This window comes from Drosophila hydei, unplaced genomic scaffold (genome assembly GCF_003285905.1).
Source record: "Drosophila hydei strain 15085-1641.00,03,60 unplaced genomic scaffold, DhydRS2 tig00008139-arrow-pilon, whole genome shotgun sequence".
In the NCBI taxonomy this organism is placed as follows: Eukaryota; Metazoa; Arthropoda; class Insecta; order Diptera; family Drosophilidae; genus Drosophila; species Drosophila hydei.
Window position 1 is genome coordinate 410,404 of NW_022045847.1, and position 12,831 is coordinate 423,234.

Here is a 12,831-nt window from a genome sequence, read left to right on the forward strand (position 1 = left end):
ACTATCCGAAGACAACTCTTCTGAGCGAATCCCTTTTTGACGTGTTGAATTCGAGGCTGAAACCGATATAGCTGCATAGCATAGAAGAGAACCGTTACAGTATTGGAAAATTTATTCCGTCTTCAAGTTGAACTTACTCCCCTCCCGCCCTTACTCTGTCTTTCTATCTTTCTCTGTCAACTCTTTTTCTCTGTCATCTTGAAAAACAGCATTTATCTTGATATAAGAGTAGACAAGAATTGTACCCGAATAACCTGACGTAATAGGCTTATTCTGAGTTTAGCACAGCAAAAAGTCGATCAGAAAAGTAGTGTTATTCTTGTTCATAAAGTTCTTTCTAAACTTGGTTGACCTGTGTTATTTACACATAATCCTCCTTATTTTTTAGCATTCTTTGCGCCTCCGCAGCCACAACTTTTTGGCACTTTTGGCCAACGCAATGTTCCCGGTCAATGGAGCCGCGAATGGTATAGTGGGACGTGCCATGCATCGAATCGCTGTGCTTGTACTTGAGAGCGCTTTGACGACAAATACCAAACCTGTGGGGCATTCTTAATGTAAAGACTGTAGATCGTTAGGATTCAGATACATACTTTGACAATAGGGTCAACAAATCCTGTCGATATTGGGATGTTAAGATGGCGTATAAGTATGGATCCGCACAAGAATTTAGTGGATAGAAGAAGACAAGTAATATTTTGGACTTGGTAACGTTAATTAACGGGTAGCCAGCTAATGCGGTAAGACCAAAAAATGCAATTGGTGCTCCACAGCTAAAATTTATGAAGACCTGCGAGATACAAAAATCAGAAAATAGGTTTTTCGAAACACATATATCAAGGTGAACTTACTAGAAGTGCCATCTTCTTGGCCACACTCATCTCGCCCGGATTGTTCTGTCGTGCCCGTCGCGTTTCCTCACCGAGAGACAGATATATTTGAGAGTAGCATATGGCAATAATTGTGAATGCTAGAAAGTTGCAGCCCAAAATCAATATCAAATATATGGAGTCGTATATATCGCGTTTCTCCATGGGTAGACAAATGCTAAAGGAAATGAAATTAGCTATGCAATAAAGGTAGAAGACTTATCTCACCTAGTTGATGAATAATTACTTATCCCAAACAAGGGCAGCGAGGACATTGCTATGGAGTAGATCCAGCCCAGTAGCATAATGAAGGCAGCTGGACGCAACTTTATGCGTTTATTTAGATACATTGCGTGCGTGATGGCAAACCAGCGTTCAATCGTGATGACAGTCAAGGTAAAGAGCGACAGGTGACTAGCAAAGACGGTTAAAAATCCAGCAATCTGGCAACCCCAGCCTGTGCGAAAAGAATACTTAAAACATCTCCCACAACATCAGACAATAAGATAGTTGTGCTAACCATACTGCCAATCAAAGGCATAGTTGAAGTACTCGCCCATTGAGTGAGCATCGATTGAGGCAATAAGTAGCAAGTAGAGCCCCAAGCACAAGTCGGCAAAAGCAAGATGGCATATAAGGAAGCGTGGCACTGAGGGACTCTCGGATCTAACGTAAGTGATAATGAGTGCCAAATTGAATATGAGTTGAAAGTTGATTGGACGGACTCACCTAATTGAAAGTATAACAGTGAGAACGGCCACGTTGCCAACAATAGCCAGTGCAACCACAATCCAAACAGCTATGCGAAGCCACTGATAGCCCATGACGTCCTCACACGGATTTAAAGCGTTGGGCATGGGATAACACTCAATGTTTGGCTTTCTGTGAATTATTGAGTCTGATGAAACAATACCTGAAGGCTTTTTAAATAATCACCTAAATGTGAAGTTGCCGCAATACTCAGCCAGTTGGTCATCTTCGGGATTGATTGTTATCTGTTCATGGAAAATGCCAATGTTGTTCATTGTAGAATCAGCCATATAGTCGTACGAGTTGGGCGTAGGATCTGCCAGCAGATTGTTTACGGTAGAGTCACTTGAGGTGCAATAAGAAGGCTTCTATTATCACGCGTTTAGCTGTAAATATGGTCCCTGCTTACCTATGATGCACTTCCGACAAATGCGCCAATGGCGTGAGATTGTTATCTCTTAAGCTTCTTTCAAGACTTGTGTGCAAATTGCGGTTGCTGTTGCATTGATCTCTCCACTTCTGCAATTCTTGCATGCGTTGAGCGTGCCTCTTGGGATCATGCCTCGACGGAAATTGAAATGCACAGCAGTGAAACGAGTGCGTCAAGTGAGCCCGCTGTAAGTTCTGCAATGATGATAGATGACAAAAGTGAAGCAATGGATCTAGCTGCTACTGTGCAAATATTTACCTGAAAATTATATATGGAAGGTATTGTCTTCAAGGTGTGCGTATTGGTTATGTATAATACTTCGACGGTCTGAAGTCCAGCTGATGGTAGGCGTTCAAGAGATGTGCTTGAGAGATCACTATGGTTGGAATATATATAAATATACATATATAGATTTAGATATAGAATATACTGCTTACAGTTCTGTCATGTCTATGATGCCATTGAATGCATTCGGATGAATGTCGCTAAGTCTGGGATTATCATTCAATGAACTAAACAGTGTGAATAAGAAGCAGAAGTTATTTTTCACACTTGAAGGCAGTAATTGCACTCGTCTTACAGTTTTGCAATTTTCGAACCCAGAAAGGCAGAATCGTCAATAAAAGCTATGTCATTGTTTGCTAAAACACTAATCGTTGAAAACAAGATTATCAGTTTGAGAAGTGTTACAAAGCGCGTACTTACAATTGTGCAGTCTTCACTTGGATGGATTTAGAATCAATTCGAGAAATTTGATTGTTATCGAGATCTCTATATGCATACAAATATATAAATATCTTAGTTCAGTTCAGTTTTAATACTGCGGACTTACATCATTTGCAATATATTATAGGGCGGTAAATGTCCCAGATCTGGCACAGTTGTTAATCCACTATTTATAATCCGTCTGTGTAAAAAGTTTAGTTTAGATTTTCAGACTTTCTTTTTGTATACATAAAATGGAAAACATTCAATATGAGTTATGATGCTGTTTACTCGCCTCGATGCATATACGAAAATCTTAGCATTGAGTCGCTATCTGACATACTTCTCTATAAATTGCAATTTGTTGGCAATTTTAGTAAGTTTTTGGAACAGTCACGATACATACTATAAGTGAACTTGACTGCACTTTATGCAACTTTATAAATACAGATCTAAAACATATTTAGTTCCAGTTGTAACCCGGCTCACGAAGTCTTTTCTTCGACTTGAAATATAACGATAATTATTCATAGCTTATTCATTTATTGTCTCTAGTTATAGGCTTCAAGTTATGCGCTAAAAACAAACTCAAAAAGTCAAATTAAGACAACCTCATGAGTTAACGAAAGATAACTCTGCATTGTAATATAAAAAAGAAGTTATATATTTAAAATTTGAAGCTAGTTGTGGTAGTTGTTGCGGACCAACAGATGGGATAAATTCATCGATAACTTCATCGATACTTAACTTATCGACGGTTGGTCTTTCTTTTGAGGTCTGCCCCATCTCCTTCTGCCTGTTACACAGATTGGCGCAAAAACATCATATCCGTTCTTCTTAATGTGCTTGGAGTATAAAAGTGAGAAACACATTTGCTTATGGTATACAAAATACATTCTAAATTTACTCAGATAAACGAACAATCAACAATCACTCAGAGCCACTAGATGTTCCATGTGAAATGTACGTCTGCTTGAGATGCCTCTATAAAAGCCCACAAATTTGTCTTATTGAATATTACCTTTAGCTTATTATATATGTAGTAACATTTTTGCTGTTAGGCAATAAAAATTACATTTACATAACGACACACTTCGACGCTTCACGTTGCTCTTAGAGTTAATGCGCTTATGGAACTTGTCAGCATTAAATGTTCTTTTGAGCTAAAGTGCATAGAGTATAAAAGCCTCTTCCATCTCATTGGCAGACTGAACTGAATTTATAAATGATCAATTTTTTTGCCCGATGAATGAGTTTTTCTTACATGATTTCAATGGTATCGGAAATTCCCTCAAACACATTTTTGGAGAGGTAACTTAATTTGGGCGCATTCGAAATGTAGCTATAAAAATGAAAAAATAATTGATTGACGACACTCAAACATCTAGATTGATATACGTACATGGTGCGAAGAACCGTTAAGTTCGAGAAAGCTCCGTTCTGTATGGCCTCAAGCTGCAAACAGTCTATAAAAGCTCTGAAAGCAAAGCAAATTTTGGACTTTTAATTCCTGCGCATTTGGCATTTCGTATTTAAGTGCTACTCACACATCCAATAAAGTAGAGGCATAAACTTTTAGCCCCATCGACCGCAGGCGCGGGAGCCCCGCTGATGCAATTGTGAGCCTCTGCAGTGGCAACTTTAAAGTTTGCGGCACTCGTGTCAACGCTGCGCCCTCGCAACGGCATTCGAACTCGTTCTGCGCAAACACATTAATGAGAAATATACATAAATGAACGAATAACCTTGTTAAAGTCGGACATAACCGACTCGAGTCAAACAGTCAAAATTATTCAAAAATTCATTTGTAGGTCTAAAAGTAAACAAGCTAATCAAATATTCGCCAGCAAACTGAGCGATTAAATGAGGATGATATAATTTTTTCAGATTTTATTTGTACAAGATAAAGTTACAAAATTACCTATTCTTAGGATCTGGTCACTTAAAGTATACGGAACCCTCTTTAGTAATTTTAGATTTACCAGAAATGTTAAGCATATAGTATTTTAAGAAGATATGAAAACTAGATTACTTGCCATATTTTGGTTAAGTTGTTTAATTGCAAAAAAGACAGACACATACTCCAAAAAATTAAAAGATAGGTCCTCTTATAGAAAAAGGGACTGGTAAGCAAATTGATGAATATTAATCTGACTTTATTCCTAAAGAACACACAGTTGTAACCCATTTATGACGCCCCCAATGAGTACTGACCCTTGGCCTTCTTATCCGAATGGCCTTCAGAGTCCAGCATTAATAGTAACGCTGGCAATGGGTGTATACAAAAAGTGTGGAATTGTATATGAACAGTGCACAAATTGGAAATTTATTATTTATTTATTATTTATTATTATTAGCGAGTCATAACTTCAAGATACGCGGCTTAGTATATGTGTCTAAGTGCTGCATGAAATTGTAGAAGAGTAAACTGTGTGTTCTGGGAAGTATTCAGTTGCTTATGCAGACGACAGGCACTTACTTGATTGGTTGCTTCCCAGCAGCAACACTTCCAAACAGAAGTATCAATAGTCGCATTGCTTGTCATTGCTACTGTCGGCGCCTGGGTGGCTGCGGCGAACGTATCGGTTGCATTCGCCTTATCAGGCGGCAGATTATTAATAAAGGTATTAAACCCGTTGTCGCTGTCATAGCAATTAGTGTTTGCTTGTCGAGAACAATAGACCAGTGAAAGCAAGATGAGGGCCAAGTAATCAAATCTAGCTATAATTAGCGTGCACTTCATGTTTGCTGATGAGTTGCACGTCCAATGTTAATCTTATTGTTGTTCAGATTTGCTTGCGTCGCTTCGATTACAGATGTATTGAGGCTGAGGTGTTCACCTGTTGGGTAATCAACTCTACTCTGGTCGTATAATTCGTCGTCTTTTGATTCATTTTGCTAGTCTTCTTATAGTACGCTGATCAGGTGTAGTATTTCGCCTCACTTGTTGTGCTCTGTAAAGATTGGTGTTTCAGATAGAAATTGCTCTACTTTAATTTATTTCAAATAGTGGAGTTGTTCCGATTCGTTATCCATATCAAACACCCTCAATCAGATCAGAGTTCAAATATTGTATTTATGCATATATATGTATGTGCCCAAAGAGAATACACATATTTACAAATCAACCTCAAAAATTTTGCACCTATTGATGAAGCTGTGAATTGAAATTTCACGTATCGCCCGAACACATGTTTGATTGACTTTTCAATTTGATTCCGTGATTGTTGTTTAATGTGCAAACTGAAATCCATGCCCGAGTAAATTTACCAGAAAATAAGAAGGGCAAACAGAGCTCTGGTTGTCTTTTGGGCCCAGTCAATGATATTCTTTCATAGACTGTCTGCTAGCATTACCAGATTATTTATTTTTATTGTTTTGTTAATATTTATAGAAAAAAATTTATTAATCACACTTACCTAGCGCGAACAAAAATAAGCCAATTAGTTGCATATAAATTATAATTAATATTTCGACGAGTTAAGCCAAAAATATTTAACAACAAGTCAAACAAGTAAGGGTGCTCCAGTCGGCAGTGCCCAACTAAAAGATATTCTACCTTTTTCATCTGTTCTCATCGTCATTTATTTACGGTCCATTGGAAGGAAAACCCTCTCTGATATATGCACACAGTTATGTTCTTAAAGTAAAAGTAATCTTTTACAATCGGCCCTTTAAATACTTCGCCAGAAACCTTGGCTCACATAAAAGTATATGTGTACATTACTAGATATAAGCTCAGGAAATAAATGAAAGCGACGCCGCCAAACGTCTCCGTCGATTTCTACATTTTTAATTAGCAAATATTTGTTTGTTAAATATGCACAGTCTGCTCTTTTTCTATCTGGCTAGAAGAATGATAATACCATCTAAAAACACACAGCTACAAATATACTTGCTATAATAACAAGAGCTTAGAATTTATGAGGAGGTATAATAAGAAATATTTTAGTTGCTTGCTATTTTTGTAAAAACTTTTAAGTATTACATATATATACCTACCCCACAGAAATAGATAAATATGTAAAGTAGGTAAATATATGGATTGATCTCATTGGAGCCCAATATTGGTTACGTAATATTATTGTTAACAAATTTGTTTATTGTCTAGTATAAGACAGATTGCAAATAAAAACAGCAATTAACAAAAAAAAAAAAAAAACATATATATCAAATAATATTGTATAATATTTAAGGCAAATAATAATATTTGAGGCATACTCCAGAATATTGCTGAGTTATAAATTTTAAACTTGATTTGCTCTTTTCCTATGATCCTTACTTTTAACAGGTGCTCAACAAGAAGTAAGTGCGCTTCAGTCGGAAGTGCCCGACGATCAAATACCGGGATCTATGCAAACACAAAAAGTGTAAGCTCAATTTTTCGACCAACATACAAAGACAAATCTCCAACTCTAATGGATTCCTAGATTCCTGGACAGGGCTGAAGCGACAAAGCTGATATTCATAATGAAGAATGTATATACTCTGTGAATTCAGCCTGTTGCATACATTCTAGCAAAACCAGTATACCCTAAATTTCCATTTTTAATGTGTGAATCATATTTCTCGTCAAATAAACTTTGAGTGTAAAAAAGTTTTCTCGAACACAATTACAATGCGTAAATAATTAGAATTAGATTTCATTATTCACTAGTTGTAAATTTTGGTACTTCAAACTTAAGCATTTTTATAGAACTTTTAGAAATACAACAAAAACACAGAGCAAAGCAAAGGTCAACGCAGGCACATCATTTTTGGGGTTTTATTAACGGATTTTAATTGTAAACGTGATTGCACAGATATAAAATAATATAAATATATATTTATATATTTGTTTGTATATATTATTATGTTATAAAATTATTTACATAACGACATATTTATGGATTTCTTTTTAATAAAGTGTTTGTCTTCAACACTTACCGCACTGCATTAATTTATTGCTTTATTTCAAAAAACTTTCTTATTTAATTATTTATTGAATTCGAATATTTTATTAGTCTAGCTTTAGCAGAAGACAATTATTACCTCACACTCACATTAATTCACATTCACTCACATTATTAATAATTATTGTTGAATTTTTGGGGTTTTTTTCTCATGGATCTTTTTTGTTCGCTCGAAACTTTATTTGATTTTGATGTGAATTTTATTTTAATTTTTTAACGCACAAAAGCTTCTGTATTAATTACAGTTAAAATCAACCACATCTATTTATGCACTGCAGCTAACTGTGTCAAATTCAGGTAGCTCTCTTAGCACTTGCCTCGGACCGTATTACTGATAGCGACTTCGTGCACCTGTTGAATGGCAGCAACTGAAGTATGTGATTAGCAAGAGAAGCTTCAATGGAAACCGGAAATCAGAAACACACCGACATCACAGAGTCGATTCACAACATCGTCTAAATTACAAAGAAACCCGAGTGACGAAACCGAGCGCAACCACAGAGAGCACATCCAACCTATTATAGCTAATATATAGCGAGAAATAAGCTTCGAAAGCGTAACAGGGCGCCATAGGCTATGCCCAATGCTACACAAGGTTCTGGCTGTTAGCTTTTGTGGGGGCTAAGCTTGTACTATTTTTAGGTGCAAAAGCTTTCGCTTCCATGAACCTATTTAGCTGCGCCAGCTCCGTCAGGGTAGCTGGAATAAATATACTCTGTGCACATGCATAAAAGCCTTTCAGATGTAGTAAGCATGACTAGTAAAACTCCTTGTACGTTCTTAAATAGGTTTCACGTAGTAAGCTTTTTAAAAACAAATGTTTCAAAATAAAAATATCCTTAAAAACAATCATATATTTTGATCAAACTACCAGCATAAATCCTATCTGATTCGCATCTATATACAAAAAGTTCCTCTTATTATTATTATTTTCATTAAACGACGACGAAAAACAATTGCCTTAGAATGAATGTGAATTTTCAGTTTAAGAAGGATCACTCCTTCGAGAAGCGGCGAGCAGAGGGCGACAAAATACGCCGGAAGTATCCAGACCGCGTGCCAGTCATCGTGGAAAAGGCGCCGAAGACCCGTCACGCAGCTTTGGACAAGAAGAAGTATTTGGTGCCCAATGATCTAACAGTTGGGCAGTTTTATTTCCTAATACGCAAACGTATAAACTTGCGTCCCGACGACGCCCTCTTCTTCTTCGTAAACAATGTAATACCACCAACATCGGCTTCCATGGGCTTACTGTACCATGAACACCGTGATAAAGACTTTTTCTTGTACATGGCTTACTCCGATGAGAATGTCTACGGGCAGGAACAGTCTCAGATGTAGTTCATCAATACAGCTAAATTTTCTTTTCGAATGCCTTCGAATTTAAAAGTTGTCTGGTTTATTAGCACAAATTACAGTCGATCAATAAAATTAGTTAACGACTTAACAAATACTCCAGAAATTCACAGAAATAAGATTGTCATTTAGTCAGTAGGTGAAACAAAATTAAATTCCGATATTAAAGGCATAAATGCGTATAGGTGAACAAAAACAACCGAGTATTATTAATAGAACAAAATTTGTATATCTTAATCCATAGCTAAAGCCTGTCAACCATTTAACCTGATATGAATGTTCAAAAATACGTTGAAACACTAAATCACTAGACGAATGTAAATTGTTAACTGATATTAAAAGCAAAAAAAATCGTTGTAAATTTAATTAACAGTATAGCGTCAATCTGAAAGCTACATTTGTTAGTTAAATGCTATTGTTAATTTAGTTCTCTACGGATTCGACTCAAGGGGTGTTTGCCAAAGATCAACCTAGATTCCATTACCATTTTTAACACTTATGTATATATTTTTGTACACGATGTTGATCGATTTTTATCACAAGTAAAATGCCTTAATCAAAACTCATGATTTAACTATTTATTTTTCACAACTTTATTGATATTTACTGCGACTTGTTGAAAAAATTGAGTTCTTTAAAAATTGTATATTTGGTTTTAAGAGCTGCCTTGACAAATGCCCCCTTTTTAATTTACACTTACAATCTCTACAATAAAGCCATATTAGTGTAGATGAGGCAGGAACATGTATATTTTTTTTATAATTTAATCCCATAATAAACAAAAATAAATAATTAAAATTCATTTTTTACAAACGCCATGCATTTAGATTAACTGAGGGAAGATTCGGATCATCGCAACGTACTTGCCGATTTCTGTAAAATTATGGAAGAGAAATTATTTTTAGGGTCAGTTGTATACTTGACTCTTCTCAAATTACCCAGGAAAGTCAGCGCGTACGAATCCGGCAACGGGCACAGAATGTAAAGTCAAGTGATCGGCATTATCGCATATTAAACGACTAATACTCGCCTTACGCAGTTCCTGTAGTTGAGCTAGATTAAACGCTCCTGGATTTACCTTATCATTATATTCGTAAAAATACCGATCTCCTTGCTTAAAGCGTGCAAACTGATCGGCAATTATTTCGGCAAAAGTAATGCCAACAATTCCATCCTCAACCGCTCGTTCTAATAGGCCGCCGACCCATAAATCAATGTCATCAGGCGTTCTATAGACCCGCGACAGCTTTGCTCCAATCTATGAAGCCGCAAAATTTGATTAAAAGTTTGACTTAACATAAATAATACCTACATCCTTTGGAAACTGATCAAAATTGTTCAGTTTTGGTGCTCCCATCACTTGGAGGTAATCGTTGTAGCAGCGTATGCCTTGGTCACGACCGCGTTGAATGTTAATTGCTGCTAAGTCCAAGCCAAACGGACTGTGACCACGGAACAGAAATCTACTTAGCTTTAGGGGAAAACATAAGTATAGATGATATTATTACTAGCTTTAAAATACATACACCATGTGTAATAGAACTGTCGACTTCTTGCATCGGCTGTGTATAAAGTGTTTGCAGCATATCGTCGTAGAACTCACGTTTGCGCATGCGCGAAGGATTAAACATAACATCAGGAATATTTATAACTTCATCATGTATATGAAACTTGCCAACAACACTAAAGTTCAATTGGAGTATAATTTGTAAAGCATATCTAAGACTTCGATTTGTATTACTTGCCTAGAATGACCCATTCGGAAGGCAGCTCCCGAGAATTCATTAGTAATAGCGGGATTCACATCAATGTTATAGTCAGTTGAGTATCCTTTTTGGTGAGGCATTAAACGGAATCGCTTCATTTGGTGTGGACCAATTAGTGCCGGGAGGAATTCATTATAAGTAATATGCTGCAGCTCAGCAATCACAATACGTCGAGCCTCCTGATAGAGCCATTCATCACTTGAAGACGGATTCAATTTAGATAAGATGTCGGCAATACGGTTATGCTCCCGTGCAAAAACAATGTGTAAAGTTATAAGAGAGATAATTTGATTTGTGCGCCCATCACCTTTAATATGATATAAGATAGTTTTTATTTGTAAAAGCTGAATATCGAATATCACTCACCCGACTTAAAACACGTACTACCCGGTTCCTCGCTGCCACAAGCATTTTTATCATGCGTTAAGGGCAGCAAGTTACGACCAAAATCATTAAACATTTGCAGTTGGCCGCCACGGAAAGTTCGCAAGTCTCGAGCCGACTCCTCATTTGACCCATATATTGGAGAAGCATCCAAGTAGTGTGTTACTTTGTTGCGTTGCTTTCCATAGCTCAACTGACAGTCGGCACTGGGTACCAACGATAGTCTCACCATGTTCAAACATCTCACCCCAAAAGCTCTATAAAACTCATCGTTTTCAGATACAGGTATGGGCAGACAGGCAAAGTGTGATTTTTCTGGTGGCAAAATGCTTCTGCCGCCTGGCGAACAGCATTGCACTAAGCCCCCGCTTTCATCGAGACGTACCGACGCCGATTGAGAAACGTCGTGTGCCAATAGTTGGGCGAACTGCATGATCAACAGGTTATACTTTGGATGAGGTCGATGAACATCCGCAAATAGAGCGCTCGAGATGTCACGGGCGCTTAACAAAGGTGTTCCATCCTTTGAGTGTGCACGGGGAGTCCAAATCCCATCTTCATAGGCAGGTGGAAGCAGGCGCTCCATTGGCTGACCAGCAGCACCCCAATGCAAGCGTTGCGACAACGGATTGTTGCATGTGCCATCCATAGTTCGATATTTGTGTATGCCTCTACAAATGGGCAATGATTGGCAATTCTGAGCTAATGGTGTCTTTGAAAATTCAACTTGCACATTGTTAGTGATAAGATCGTCTAACGGCACCTGCTCTTTCTTGCGAAACACCTGACTGGCAATCACCAATTCGAACGCGCTATTCGACAATGCAAAATTGTGCAAATCGTCTTTGGGTGACGAGTGAAACATAATACCATGAGTAAACTCAGGATGCCCACGATTCACTGGCATTTGAGCCACCCCATGCATAAGATGCTTAAAATTTTTTCTTGCATCTTCAATCACGTCAGGTGGTAGGATCGTTTGAAAAGCTGCTCGGCGTGCTTTATTTTGTCCCGCTGTGTGGTTTTGGCCTGTTTTGCAGCAATAACCAAACTTACCGGCGGGCAGATCACAAATTTGTGGCTTCTCATGGTCTGCCATTCGTACATGTGCAGGACATTGAATTTGGGGCACACATTTTACAGATTTGCAACTTTTGCACATTTTTAGCAACCCAGTTTTAGCAACGTCTGCAACCAAAAGTAGTTTTCATACATGATAATCAAATGTAATTTATAAGCAACGTAACTGACTTATACAGAATTGTCATGTATCTCAACTATGTCCGTAAAGTAAAATACGAAAGAGTGAGATAGCCAAAATTAAAATTGTAACCGTAAAAGAGTCCATTTTCAATTGCATATACAAACACAACTTTTTTAGATCCTAATGGCCGATCTTACCTAAATCTTCATTGTACTCTTTCTCTCCAACCAAATCATTTTTCCGTAATGAAAATGCCTCTACATATTTAAATTCGAAATGCACATATAATACATGCCACCATATTAAAAGAATATAAATATTACGCATTTCACAGGTTAATTCGAATATATAAATACATGTGTTAGAAACAGGAAACCAGGTCCATTTGACTAATAACGGTGCTTCTTACATGTAG

General features: G+C 37.2%; 3 protein-coding genes across 3 annotated transcripts; 1 reads left to right on the forward strand and 2 right to left on the reverse strand.

The window, feature by feature from the left end:
* Positions 1-2: 2 nt before the first annotated feature.
* LOC111598500 (lutropin-choriogonadotropic hormone receptor) lies at positions 3-6,199 on the reverse strand. The gene is made up of 18 exons (XM_023313766.2): positions 6,174-6,199; positions 5,234-5,708; positions 4,302-4,453; positions 4,157-4,231; positions 4,019-4,096; positions 2,882-2,956; positions 2,755-2,820; positions 2,630-2,698; positions 2,487-2,561; positions 2,308-2,425; positions 2,029-2,243; positions 1,806-1,964; positions 1,599-1,751; positions 1,390-1,535; positions 1,098-1,326; positions 852-1,047; positions 594-790; positions 3-539 (listed from the first exon to the last, which is right to left on the reverse strand). Exons 2-18 carry the CDS (start codon positions 5,495-5,497, stop codon positions 362-364), a joined length of 2,445 nt encoding a protein of 814 aa, XP_023169534.2. The 5' UTR covers positions 5,498-5,708; positions 6,174-6,199; the 3' UTR covers positions 3-361.
* A 2,340-nt stretch (positions 6,200-8,539) lies between these two features.
* LOC111598502 (gamma-aminobutyric acid receptor-associated protein) lies at positions 8,540-9,335 on the forward strand. Its single transcript, XM_023313768.2, has one exon. The coding sequence runs from the start codon at positions 8,673-8,675 to the stop codon at positions 9,045-9,047; it is 375 nt and encodes a 124-aa protein (XP_023169536.2). The 5' UTR covers positions 8,540-8,672; the 3' UTR covers positions 9,048-9,335.
* A 362-nt stretch (positions 9,336-9,697) lies between these two features.
* On the reverse strand, positions 9,698-12,792 carry LOC111598501 (chorion peroxidase). The gene is made up of 7 exons (XM_023313767.2): positions 12,614-12,792; positions 11,195-12,400; positions 10,808-11,135; positions 10,589-10,745; positions 10,375-10,533; positions 10,001-10,320; positions 9,698-9,935 (listed from the first exon to the last, which is right to left on the reverse strand). Exons 1-7 carry the CDS (start codon positions 12,741-12,743, stop codon positions 9,869-9,871), a joined length of 2,367 nt encoding a protein of 788 aa, XP_023169535.2. The 5' UTR covers positions 12,744-12,792; the 3' UTR covers positions 9,698-9,868.
* Between the last annotated feature and the right edge of the window lie 39 nt (positions 12,793-12,831).